The sequence below is a fragment of the Lissotriton helveticus genome, chromosome 6, assembly GCF_964261635.1.
Source record: "Lissotriton helveticus chromosome 6, aLisHel1.1, whole genome shotgun sequence".
In the NCBI taxonomy this organism is placed as follows: domain Eukaryota; kingdom Metazoa; phylum Chordata; class Amphibia; order Caudata; family Salamandridae; genus Lissotriton; species Lissotriton helveticus.
This window is the reverse complement of record NC_136067.1, coordinates 1,557,278,311-1,557,291,660: the sequence shown is the minus strand read 5'-3', so window position 1 is coordinate 1,557,291,660 and position 13,350 is coordinate 1,557,278,311. Positions and strand designations below refer to the sequence as shown.

Genomic DNA, 13,350 nt, shown 5'->3' with positions numbered 1-13,350 from the left:
TGACAAGCAGAGGTCTTACTCAGCAGAGCTATCCCTAAGACTACTCTACTACCTTTCATAACCGATTACATATAACACAGACCAAGAGTTGCCCAGGATCACACTGAATCTCATTAACGAGTTGGTAGGGTGTGACCTATTTTGATTACAGAAACTCCTTCACCGGTCTACTTTCCATCTCACAGTGTTATCCTCATGAGAAAGAACACATGGCACGGCCACCACACAGCAGAGTGATCCAGAAGATTACACTGATCCTTCAAGCATTAGCTCTATACAGCATCCATACACTTCATTTTACAAAGATTCAACATGGTGTTCTCTTGGGGAAAGCAAAGCTGCATGTCAGACTTCACAAACATGTATTATTATATTTACTTATAAAGTGTCTGAATCACCACGAATGGGTATCTACACACTGTAGGAGGCGTAGCCATCGGTGCAGACCATGTAAGGAAAACTCAGAAGAGCTCAGTCTTGAGAAGTTTTCTAAACAAAAGATATTCTAAGCATTTATGAAGATGAATCAGAAGTTGATTCCAATAGTAGGGGGCTAGATAGAAGAAAACTTTTCCGTCCATATGAGATTTGCCAAAACAGGGAGTAAAGAGCAGGTTCTGGACTCACACAAATACAATCTGAAAAGACCCAATCTGCCCGAAAAATGCTTATAAAGCGCTCAGAAGTCACTGATATGTTAGAACCTCGCCATACAAACAGATACATTCCACCAACAAAGTAGGGAAAAGGATATATGAAAGAGTATATACTTTTTATTTATAACATTTTATCAAAATTCATAGAAAAAGACACATAACATAATGAAATTCCCACATACGTAAACATATGGGTGGTCCCACACATACACTCTCTCAATACACACAAACAACCACAGACCCAGACATACTCAAGAACTCTAAAAACTCATGATGAGATCAAAATATTGAACATTGCACAGATACAGAATACATGATCATTCCGATGCGATTTATTTTGTTGGGCGCGCTTTAAAATGCTCTACACTGCATTCCAATATTAACTAGGGCAGACATTCCATGTTATAGTCATCTTTTCCAGCCCCCCTATGTTGCTGGATAGTGCTTTATGCCCCCTCTGTATAAATTTCGTACTGTGGAAATCGCTGTAATTTGCATGCTCTACACTGCATTTTAGACTATTCACCACCTTGTCGCATGACTACGCGCTTCCTTACAGATCGTTGTTTTTTGCCTCCATTCATAAATGGATTGTGAATATCGCTGTATTCTGCACTCTGACCATCTCTGTATTGCGCGCTTTATATTGTGCCAAACTGCAGTCCAGGCTATTCACCATCTTTCTGCCGTATGACGCAATTTTTCTTAGACTGCTTTCTTGTTTTCACTTGTATACCTCTAGAGAATAGAATGGTTTTCCGGTCTTTTTAGTCTAGAGTATTCTACCTGGGTCCTGTTTTACTTTAACATTGGTACCAGTCTGGGGTTTTTACCCCTTCCTCAGATGAACTTTAAACTCTACTGAATTCACATATTTAATTGCTGGCCTTGTAGAGCGTGGGTTATCTCTACCTCTTCACATCTTATTTATTCAACAGTCGGATCAACGTGACGTATATACCTGACCTTACCTCGGCTGTGTCTAGTATACTACCTCGGTAAGCAGGACACTTCTTCCTAAACACCTCCTGACCTGGAGTCGCTTCCCCTGTGACCTCCCTGATCTAACATTTACATATAATGTTTTTATTCCTTTAGACCCCTGGGCTGTGCTCTCCATTTTTTTTATTTCTTGACCACCGGTACTCGTCTTAGAGGTCTTAAACCCAGGTATTTTGTTTGACTTGTGTTCTCTTCTTGGAATCTATTAACAGTGTTACATCTAGTTCTTTCCACAATGGGATTTTTTGGTGAACTCTTCTTTAATCTATATATTCTTTGTTACCGGTGTCTTTTTGTATTCTCTCTTCTATTTCCTGTTATATTTTTTTGTGTGCACTTCCCAACGTTAGTGATATGAAATTTCATCATCGATCACCTTCATTATTAGCCTGCAAACGCTTAACCCGTTTGTTGCTTCGAACGTTCTGCGCCAGTGCTGAACGTTCGAAGAAACGGGTGCGGCCGCGTCGGCCAACGGACGTGCGCAGCACTGGCAAGGTAGTGCTCGCGACGACCGTTGGCCGACGGCAGCACTAAAGGGGTTAATTCTCCCCCATTCATGTTTTGTATGTAGGAACTGTACTTTTATTGACATATTTGATGTATCTCACATTATATCATGTTATATGTTCACATCAATAGCATTATCCTCTCATGCGCATCTTTTCTTGTGTCCCACACATGATCTGATCACCCTGATGGAGGTGTGACCCATACCCGGGTTAGACACCGAAACGAGCGTTGGCGCTGGAGAACCACGTGCCTCCGTTGTTTCCACCTTCCCCAATAAGAAGACACTTGATTATGGACTGTATCAACCCACTAAACTAATGACAGCTTGATCCTCATCATGTATGTCTGTGTCTAGTTCTAACTGATTCACGTATGGGAACGATCATGTATTCTGTATCTGTGCAATGTTCAATATTTTGAACGCATGAGTTTTTAGAGTGCATGAGTATGTCTGGGTCTCTGGTTGTTTGTGTGTATTGAGAGCGTGTATGTGTGGGACCACCCATATGTTTACCTATGTGGGAATTTCATTATGTTATATGTCTTTTTCTATGAATTTTGATAAAATGTTATGAATAAAAAGTATATATTCTTTTATATATCCTTTTTCCTACTTTGTCAGGTGAATTTCTCTGTTTGTAAGGCGAGGTTCTAACATATCAGTGACTTATGAGAGCTTTATAAGCATTTTTCAGGCAGTTTGGGTCTGTTCATATTGTATTTGGCCTTTTCCCCTGTTCAACCTGCCTGCTATCCGCCTTCAGGGGCCCCCTTCTGTGTGTCTGGACCCACACAACACAGCTATTAGTCAAGTAACATGGAAATCCCTCGAATCTATGTGAATTCCATCGGGTTCTAAGAAGGCACGGATACAAACGGTCCGGTCGTGCGGAGCAATTGTGGAAAATTTTTCGGGCCAGTGAAGCATTAAAGAAAGAAAAACCGCCACATGGTTACAATCCATTCAAAGCTTGGCCGGGAGACGGCACAGTAAATGTACCCCCTCTCTAAATAAAGCCCTTGGTGTCCCAGACTCTTAAAGAACGCGACGCCCCTGCCACATGACCTCAATCTTGATATAAAGAATTTAAGCCCTGATGAGAGACCAGGGACATTTGTCCTGGCCTCGAAACGCGTCGGCTTTTGTGTTTGATGGAACAAATTCTGAACTGTAATAACAACTAGGACCTAGTGGTCCAGTGATTTGTATCATTTGCCATTTATTTGGCACCAGTTCCACGCACATTTTGAAAATTCATTTGGTGTTGTTTATATGTATTTTTTGTAATTGTTTGCATTTTCTGTAGCTTGTTTTGATGTTGTCTTAATTAATTCATAATTTTTTGTGATGTTTGTAAATAGTGTTTAAATATTGAATGTACAGTGTTCGTTTTTTGCTAGTATAACTTATAAATTGTTCACAAAATTTGAAGTAAATGGCAATAAAAGATTTGCCTGGTTTGGAATGAATACGTATTTTTCCATCCATTTAAGCTGATTTGAAGTAATTGTGGTTGGGACATTTTTGTTGTTTGTATAAATATAAGGTTCAGTCTCAATCACTGATAAGGACCTAACTCCTTAGGGACACATAATAGGAAAGCAGCCGCACTCATTTTAGCCTAAAAGCTGTCTCCTGGTTTTCAGGATTTTTAAAAAACCTTTATGTCCGTTTTTATCCTTATGTATTTTTGGCCATCTTATTGGTATTTATGCATATTTATTTTGTGCTTTGAGAATAAATTTAGTCGTAAATTTGTATATTTCCCCACCTATTTAACCGATAAACAAGCACTCATACATGGAGGCCTGTCACTGTTTAGCAAATTAAGCAGCCAACAAAACACTACCCCTACAGGTAAATATTAGCATTATACCACAAATATATGTTAACATATGCTGTATTCAAGGAAATTGCACTCTGTATTTTGCATTCTGGGGTTTTTTTAACTCCCCATCCTGTCTATCTGCTCAGCAGTTGTCCTGGGATTGCGAAATGCAACAAGGAGGGTTATTCTCAAGATTTTCAGTATTTGTCTGCTTTTAAAAATAAACAGATCGTAAAATCAGTTTTCTTTCTGGATTTTGCTGTAAACATGTAAAGCCTTACTTATAATTGGGACAATTAGCTAACAAATAACCAGGTTACTGTTGTGATTGACCCCACAACCGTAAAGCCAGTTTCATTCAATACGTGCATTTCCATTTCTGAGGAACTACATTAATGACAGGTTGAGAAGTATGTGTATTACCTGTAACAGCGCCGAGAAATCCCCTGGGGGATGATTTGTGTGCCATATAAATAATCAATACAAATAAAAAATAAAATTGGGTAGTTTTTGTATGCCCCATACACAAGTACTGAAAAGTAAGGACTATGAGCACGTTCACGTTGACAAGATAATGATTTTTCTTTTACGAAAATACGAAACTATACAAATGACGAGTTATGTGTACATTCTGTGTATTGTAATCTTCTATACAGGTATAGTGTAAACAAATCTCTTGCTACCAGTGATGGAGCGAGCTTCAGAATAAAGTTTTGTTTTGACTCGCAAAGTTAAACTTCCATAATATAATAATCGTATTAATCAGCATGAAGTGAAATGTACTAATCAACCTGGTTTAAAATGCATACATGACATAAGGGATTAACATATGTGCATTATGTTGCAACTGCAAGTTCGTGAAAAATAATAAACTAACCTTGTCTATTGTCTTTGTCAGTATTAAATGCGGCTGTTTAACTAATGGCATGTGCTTATTTGTGTGTGCTTATGTTATATCTTTTCGTCTTTATGTGGCACAAGCTCGAGGAGGATTTCGTGGCCTATGAGAAGAAAGTAAATATGAAATGCTGCTAAATGTGCTTCGGCTAGGTAACATTAATTAATGGGTTAAAAATTAGCAAAGGGGGTGGGTAACAGAATGAATCTCAATTCTCTTATTAATTAATATCTTGTGTTTGTTTGAATATTAGTTCTCCATGAGAGAGGCCTAAGGCCTGTGAAAATGGGTGTTTGGAATCCTGTTGTGAAGAGCCGAGCACAAAGAAATACATTTGAAAAATAAAATTAAATGGACAGTGCAAGATGTGCTCTGAAAGTGACAAAGTCCAAGGACAGGATGCTGCAAATCAGCCAAGCTAAGGAAGCAACGAACTGTTATTCAATAAATTGTTGCATTTCCGAGGAAGCCAGAGTCGCATGACTGAAAAGACAATGGTGTTTTAGAAAGGCTCAACTTTGGATTGAAAAAGGTGATCTCATATGGACTGACGTCTATCAGCCAATTGGAACACTGGATGGCAGGAGAAAAGAATACTTTTTAGTGAGATTAGCTAGGGAAAAAGGTATAAAAATTGCCCCCATGGGCAGGAGGGCGCTTCTCGCTTTCCGATTCCTGAAGGGCGCGTCGTGCTGAAGGACTTGTTGGCGCACGTACGGATAACAGGCTTAATGACTATTTCTTTTTAGGTGAAGCGAGTTAGATAGGGAAAATAGAACTTAGGGAATGAAAGCTATTAATTTTTAATAAAATCTTACAGATTGATTTGCTTTGAATTGACAGTCTAATATGCCTTTCCTCAATAAAATGTTGCTTATTTGCTAATAAAATAATGAATTAATAAAGAAAATGCTTATTCTTTGAAAATAAAATTAATAAATAAGATTTTGAAACGACAAGCTGGTCTTGTTTATTCATGGTCTTGTTACCATCAGTTAATTAATTTATATTTGCTCAGAAACCATGGTAAGAAACGTTATACTGCAGTTGTATATAAATGTGTAAATAGTTTGTGATTAGTTCTGATTAATTAGGTTTAATTAGGTCACATGATTCAGTTGCCCAAATATTTGTCTCGTTGGTTTATGGGCCTTGTGAGTGATTTATGATTAATGGTGAGGATCTGATGATGGGTAGCGTTGTTGAGACATATTTTCTATAGGGGCGCTGGATCACCAGTCAATACATGGTTTATTCTGCCTCGTGTACTTACGTCTTTCCGCTGCAAACCCGGTTGGGTGAAGTTCAAGTTTAATTAAAAAAAAACTAAATAAATAGCTAAGAGCTGTTGAATTTTGCTTCCCAGCTATCTGCTGTTGCAGAATAGAGTACGTGTGTACTTTAGAGAGGGGACGAGATAAAGTGTTAGGGTCTCCTGCAAATGGAGTGGGCGTTCAATGGAGTAGCAGACAAGGGCATACATGCCAACATTTCAACTTCGATAAGAGGGAGAAATATGCGTGGGTGCAAAGACCTGAATAGCGCGTAACACGAAGCGGGTCAGGCGTAACACAAAATGGATCGCAGGAGTAACTGGGAGAGATGTTTTTTTACCATCTTCAGGAAATAACTTCTGTTTTATAGAAATAGGTCATACATACACCTGTAAGTAGAATGTAGCATGCTCTCTTCCAGGAAGAGAGTCATATGTATTAATTTCATCAATGCATGAAAAGTCTGCTGAAAGTACACTACCATCCATTACACAGGAGACAGGCACTGCAGAATGTGTGTGATCACACGTTATACAGAAGACATTCACTGCCAGAAGTGCATTACAACACATTATGCAGCAGGCAGACATTGCCAAAGGTGCACTACCACACATTATGCAGCAGACAGACATTGCCAAAAGTGCACTACTACCACACATTATGCAGCAGACAGACATTGCCAAAAGTGCACTACTACCACACATTATGCAGCAGTCAGTAATGAGGGTAGCATCAGTTCTTTGCATTGGGTTGCTGAAGAGAACCTCTACGTCTCCTGGATACTCGGCATTATCTGAGGGCCCCCAGACTGATCTTGTGGGAAGGGATCAACCCACGGGCTCTTCTACAAGATGGGCGGAGCAGTACCAATGTTGCGCTGAAACACCCCCAATAAAACCACCTACCCCAGCACAGTAGCATTTCTGTAGTTGATGCCCTTCCGAGCAGGTAGAGTACGCTAGCAGAAGGAAAAGCAGTAAAGTCCCGAAGAACTGTTATTTCCTGTAATCAGGGCCAATGTCTGTAGTAGCTTTTCTTTTACCGTGTTTTCCGTGATTGAAAGTTTCACCTGCATGCTCCAATGATTGTTTGAGAGGGAATGTTGCGACAGACTGCTTTGGGGCATGGGAAGGAAACAAATGTAGCTGCATCCTTTGTGCATAAGGAGCCCTATTTTTGTAAGGTACAAATGCGCCATTCCCAGTTTATCGCACAATCTGCATATTTAAGAAGAATCTACTCCTCGCTACTACTTTGTTTGTTTGTGCGCAGGTGTGTTCTTTTTGTGCGTTACCCAGGCTGGGGCAAAAAGCACCCACCTGAAGTGCTGTGACTCATCTCTCCGGTGTAATATTCGAAGGTGGTAGACTGGAAGAGCTACCAATGAGTCAACACAATGTTCACACGATCGTTCATTGACGTCAGAGTGACAACCACTGGTAAAATCCTACAAAAACAGAAACAATACTAGGGCTGTGAACGTGCTACTTGTAATATTTTTTTCTTGGAAACATGGTATTTGTAATATTGTTTTTAAGTTTTTTTTATTTCTCCGTTATTATTTAGCTCACATCTTATAATGTATCATTGGCACTTTATGTTAATATAAAGGTTTTTGATTGGTTGTCATTATTAGTTTAACTTTGAAAGATGTAAAAAAGAGTTACAATTGTCAAAGTCCAGCAGTCCCTGGGACCTTGCGCCCGCGATGCAGCCCAGGAGACGGGTTTGTTAACGATGCACACCCTCATTTGTGAAGGAGGCCGCAGCCTGCAAGGGGTTAACCAGAGCCGGTACACAGCGGCCTGCCCTCGCCTCCCGTGCAACATCGGAAAACACAGAAACCTCCGCCGTAGCCTTCACACACTTCTCAATTAACAACATGGAGCAGGGGACGCCGCCGAGCCTTTTAGGACTCGGAGGCTGCAGGAAAATACATTTGTTTCTGGAGTCCTGAACCCTGGGCCCGCCCAAGCTCACTTCTATACCAATAGCTTTTGGGCTGGCTCAGGCAAGAATATATTCACAACTACGGGATGTGGGGAGGAAAACAAATGTGGAGAGCCAACGTAACTTTGAGCTCTCCGTTTAGCTCAACTTTGAGTTATATTAAGCACCAGAAGCAGTTCATTGTGTAATTCCTGTGGAATCGGGTTTCTGGATGCTTAAATCGGGAGGCGGGAGACTAGCCTTGAAATCGGTAGTCTCCCTCTTGAATCGGGAGGGTTGGCATGTCTGGACAAGGGAGACGGGGTCCTTGCAACAAGAGGAAGTTTAGGGCAGCAAACGGGGTCGGAGGAATCCAGTTACAACGGGATAACTTTCAGTGGGCGGTTAAAACTGCTGCGGGAGGCGGCGGGCTAGAACTTGGTGCCCAGAGAGCATTAAGGGGCAAGCAACCTGCTAGAGGAAGGGAGAGGCCGCGCACTGGAGAAAGGGATGGTTATGCAGGAAGGCGCATGCAATGAAGAGCTAGGAGCTAACTATTAATGCATAGGAGGGCTCGCCGATGCTGGCCGGGAGAGTTAGTGTAGGGATCGTGGAGTTGAGGGAATGTGACAGACCGAGGGTAGGGAGTAGCTGCACTTCCTGAATTTGTCAGGCATGCAAGAATCCTCTCTGACCTGCAACAAGCACAACCACCAACCTTCAAGCGTGGAACCCGCCCCACACACAATTCCCCGGAATGCTGCTCACCGGTGTGGGTGTCACTGGGCGCTGCTGCTGCTGCTGCGGGGCACGGACCCGCTGCTGCGGCGGGAGGCGCAGGTACTGCCGCAGCCGCTGTTGCTCCACCTGTGGAAGGCGCGGCTCCGGCTGTGGCCCCTGCTGCAGCCTGGGGCCCTTGGCCACCTAGAGCTGCAGCTGCCAGGGCCCCATTCTCCTGCTCGTCGCCGCTGCTGTTGGCGCGTTTGTTCTTCCTGCCTTTGCTGTTTTTCAGGTTCGGCATGGCTTAGCCTCCAACCTTTTCTTCTGCAGGTTGAGCGGGCTGGGGGCCTCAGTCCGACTTCATTATGTCCCAGCACCAACCGGTGGCCTGGAATCCTATGCAAACATGCAGACGGAGCAGAGGGTGCAACTATCTCTAGAGCTGCAGAAATGCAACAGTGGGGTATCTAAATTCGGCCTCTGTGCTGTGGTATAAAGGCTGCAGCGTGCGGGGCCCGCTCAGCCTCCCCGCACTGTTTACATCGTGCAGCAACAGCGCGGGGCTGTCAGTCTGTGAAGGGGAAGGAGTCGGGAGGGGTGTGTCAGCTTCCCTGCCTCCCTTGTTTTGTTTCTGCCTCTCTGTTAACCCTGCATGCAGTTGGCAGGCGATGCGACAGGCTGCCGTTAAACCGAAACCCAAGCCGCCGCCATTACTGACCGACCTGTTTAATATTACGGACAAAAGTAGGGATACCAGTGCTCCCTAGATGGGTTTTACAACACAACATTATTAAGACGGCTAAATGCGTTTCGCATTTATACTTACCGTCAGTGTCTTACATTCATAAAAGTACATAACTTCAACTGGTTTGAAAAATATTACAATTTTAGAACGTTTCAGTTACAAAGTTTAGGTTTTATCAACGATATGTAAAAATTCGAATGTTTCCTCATGTTTGACCTGTATTTCGAATCGCATTTAGTTCCAGAACAGCAGACGTTTCTCTTCCAAGATGGCCACCACAGTCACAACAAAGCGCAGTCTGCCCTGCAGCATCGCTGTCCTTCCTTGATCAGTGGTTCCTGTTGCTTACTGGTGATGATGCCTTCCACACCCATTTCGGAGTGAAGTCATACAGTCTCATTGGCTCCTTAATATTTTTTTCTATTCACTGAGGGCTGGAGGTGTTTCGCAGATATTTGAGGAATCTCTTACATTTCTTTTCCGATTCTTGCGCAATTGAGTGCAGATGAAACGATGCTACAGGCTATGGACACATTTCTAAATAGAATTCAGCATTTTGTAGATGATCAGACATCTTGTATTTAGAAATACCTCTGGAATGCGGAAACTATAAAAATAACAGATTCTTCTTCACAATTAGATCAGTTTATCTTGGCTGGGATAAGTTGAATGCTACAGCTTTGAAGTATTTGTAATTGGTAATACCAATGTGCAATTCAAACTTTTACTATTATTGCTCTATAAAAAGTGCTATTGTACTGCACTCCTTGGAGGGCTCCACCCAAAATGATTAAGTTTACACTTTACAAAGAAATATAAATATTTATGCCTCCTCTCCAGGGCACAAGTCCTAAACAAGCATTTGCAATGCAATAGGTCTCGCATTAGGAAAGTTTGAGCTATTGGTATTGTAAATGAAATTTTTTTAAATTTATGTTTTGTTTTTGAAAATAGCGAAATTAATAGCTTTGTCATTTACAATGGCAATAGTTATAACTTTCGCAAATGTGACACCTATAGCATTTGTAATGCAATATGTGTTGTATTTACGTGACTTACATGTATTGATATTACAAATAACAATGGCTTTTATTTTTTTTCAATAATTAATACTTAAATAAAAGTTATTGTAATTTATAATGGCAATAGCTTAAAGTTTTGTAAATAACTTTTGTGCAAGATTATATTCAGTGTATTTTATTGTGACGAAAATCCAAGAACAGAAGTGAAATATTAACATCTTTTTGTTACATTTGTAATAAAGCTTGAAACATTGAGAGAACATATTTGAACCAGGTGTTGTTGAATGGTTGCACAGATTGATGCTGTGGTGGCGCTGAGTGATGTTGTGATGGCGAACGAGTGATGCTGTGGCGTTCAGTGATGCTGTGGTAGCGCATAGTGATGTTGTGGTGCCCCTGAGTGATGCTGTGGTGGTGCAGAGTGATGCTGTATGCTATGCTATGTTTTGTTTTGCTATCCTATCTTTTGTTTTGCTATGCTATGTTTTGCTATCCTATGCTTTGAATTGTTATGCTATGCTATGCTTTGTTATGCCATGCTATGTTTTGTTATGCAATGCTATGTTTATTATGCTATACTTTGTTTTGCTATGCTATGTTTTGTTATGCTATGCTATGTTTTGTTGTGTTTGGTATGCTATGTTTTGCGATGCTATTATATGTTTTGTTTTGCTATGCTATGTTTTGTTGTGTTTTGTTAAGCTATGCTATGTTTTGTTGTGTTTTGCTATGTTTTGTTATGCTATGTGTTGTTGTGTTTTGTTATGCTATGTTTTGTTATGTTATGCTATGTTTTGTTATGCTATGCTATGTTTTGTTTTGCTATCCTATGCTTTGTTTTGTTATGCTATGCTGTTTAGTTTTGCTATCCTATGCTTTGTTTTGTTATGCTATGCTGTTTTGTTGTGTTTTGTTATGCTATGCTAAGCTTTGTTTTGCTATGCTATGTTGTGTTTTGTTATGCTATGTTTTGTTGTGTTTTGTTATGCTATGCTATGTTTTGCTATGCTTTGCAATGCTATGTTTAGTTATGTATGCTATGTTTTGTTGTGTCTTGTTATGCTATGCTATTTTTTGTTGTGTTTTGCTATATTTTGTTATGCTATGTTTTGTTATGCTATGCTTTGTTTTATGTTATGTTATGCTATGTTTTGTTATGTTATTGTTAGACCTGACACCTTTTGTCGTGGTTCTTCCCCCATCTTTTTGCCTCTGACTCATGTGTTTTGATGCTGTGCTGGATTTCGTTTTTGCTGATTTAGATGTTTTGGACACTCTGCCACTGCTGATCAGTGTCAGAGTGTAAGTGCTCCTTCTGTAAATTGTGATATTGATTGAGTATACCTAATTGGCATATTTGTATCACCACGAAGTCCCTAGTAGAGGGCACTGTGTGTGCCAGGGCTGGTGATGACAAATGCTACTAGTGGGCCTGCAGCGCAGATTGCGCCACCCACATGAGTAGCTTTTAAAAGGTGACTCAGGCCTGCCAGCGCAGGGCCTGTGTGCAGTCAATGACTGCCATGTCAGCCTGGCCAGTGTCCCCACTGGCTAGGCCTAATCCTTCCCTGTCTGTGCACATCAGTCACCCCTATGGAAGGCTCAAGGTACCCCCCTGGGCAGGGTGCATTGTATGGATAAGGTAGAGCATGTGCTAGTGCAGGTACTATGCGCTCTGGTAGTGGGCTTGTTGGACCTGGGCCTCTTGGCAGGGTCATCCCTAAACTTTTTGCCTTCCTCCAATACTCTCTCTGACCTGTTTTTGTTGGTTTAATGACTCTGGGCACTTTGCCACTGCTGACCAGTGCTAAAGTGCATATGCTCTCCCTGTTGTAAAGTGTACATGTGATTGATGTCCATGATTGGTTCATTGGATTTACTGTTAGTCCCTAGTAAAGTGCACCAGGAGTGCCAGGGCTTGTGAATGCCAATACTGCTAGTGGGCCTGCAGCGCTGGTTGCGCCACCCACAGAAGCAGCCTTAAAATGTGTCTAGGGTCTGCCATTGCAGAACCTGCGTGCAGTCTGGTACTGTCACCCTGGCTGGGCAAGTGCACACACTTGCCAGCCCCTAAACCTTCCCTTAACTTCATATTAGTCACCCCTATGGTAGGCCTGAGGGCAGGGTGCATTGTAAGTGTAAGGTAGAACATGCCCTGATGTGTGTGGCATGTTCTAATAGTGAATTACTGCCAAATTCGTTTTTCACTATTGTAAGGCTACCTGTTCCCTTCTAGGCCAGATGGGCTGCTGGAATTATTACACTCTATAATCCCAGCAGGCTCAGGGAACATGGTAGAAATTCATGTTTAGTATGCCTGAACTCAGAATAATAAAATACTTCTTTTAGTAAAGTTTATTTTAATATCCTGTGTTTGCAAATGCTACTTTTAGAAAGTTAGCCTTTGCTTGCCTAATCATTTCAGCCCGCCTCTGCTTGGATGTGGATCTGACTGTCTGGTGTGTGTGAGTGACAGGGCTGGGAGTTGACAGGTAGTGATTAGCAGGAGGACCCCTTAATGGGTGGTGGGAGTTTCCCCTGAATGATGCATCAGGCTGTGCCCCTGCCACCACAATGCTGGCTCCGCCCTCCTGGGGAGCGACTGATGACTCAGCCTGCACCTGGCCCAGGAAGGACCGAAGCTTGTCAACAAAGTACTCAGGCCACTCCTGCCCTCTCAATGCCGGCTCCGCCCCCCTGGGGAGCGGCTGATGTGCCTGCCCTCACACTGAATGCAGAAGTCATAAGTACCCACAACAAGT

The 13,350-nt window shown here is 41.9% G+C and overlaps 1 protein-coding gene across 1 annotated transcript in view; it reads right to left on the bottom strand.

Moving 5' to 3' along the window:
• Positions 1–9,448, bottom strand: part of HECA (hdc homolog, cell cycle regulator) — a 264,151-nt gene extending 254,703 nt beyond the window's left edge. The window contains exon 1 of the mRNA XM_078649371.1: positions 8,870–9,448. Within this exon, the coding sequence (XP_078505497.1) occupies positions 8,870–9,122 (253 nt within the window). The 5' untranslated portion in view covers positions 9,123–9,448. The remainder of the gene's footprint in view (positions 1–8,869) is intronic.
• Between the last annotated feature and the right edge of the window lie 3,902 nt (positions 9,449–13,350).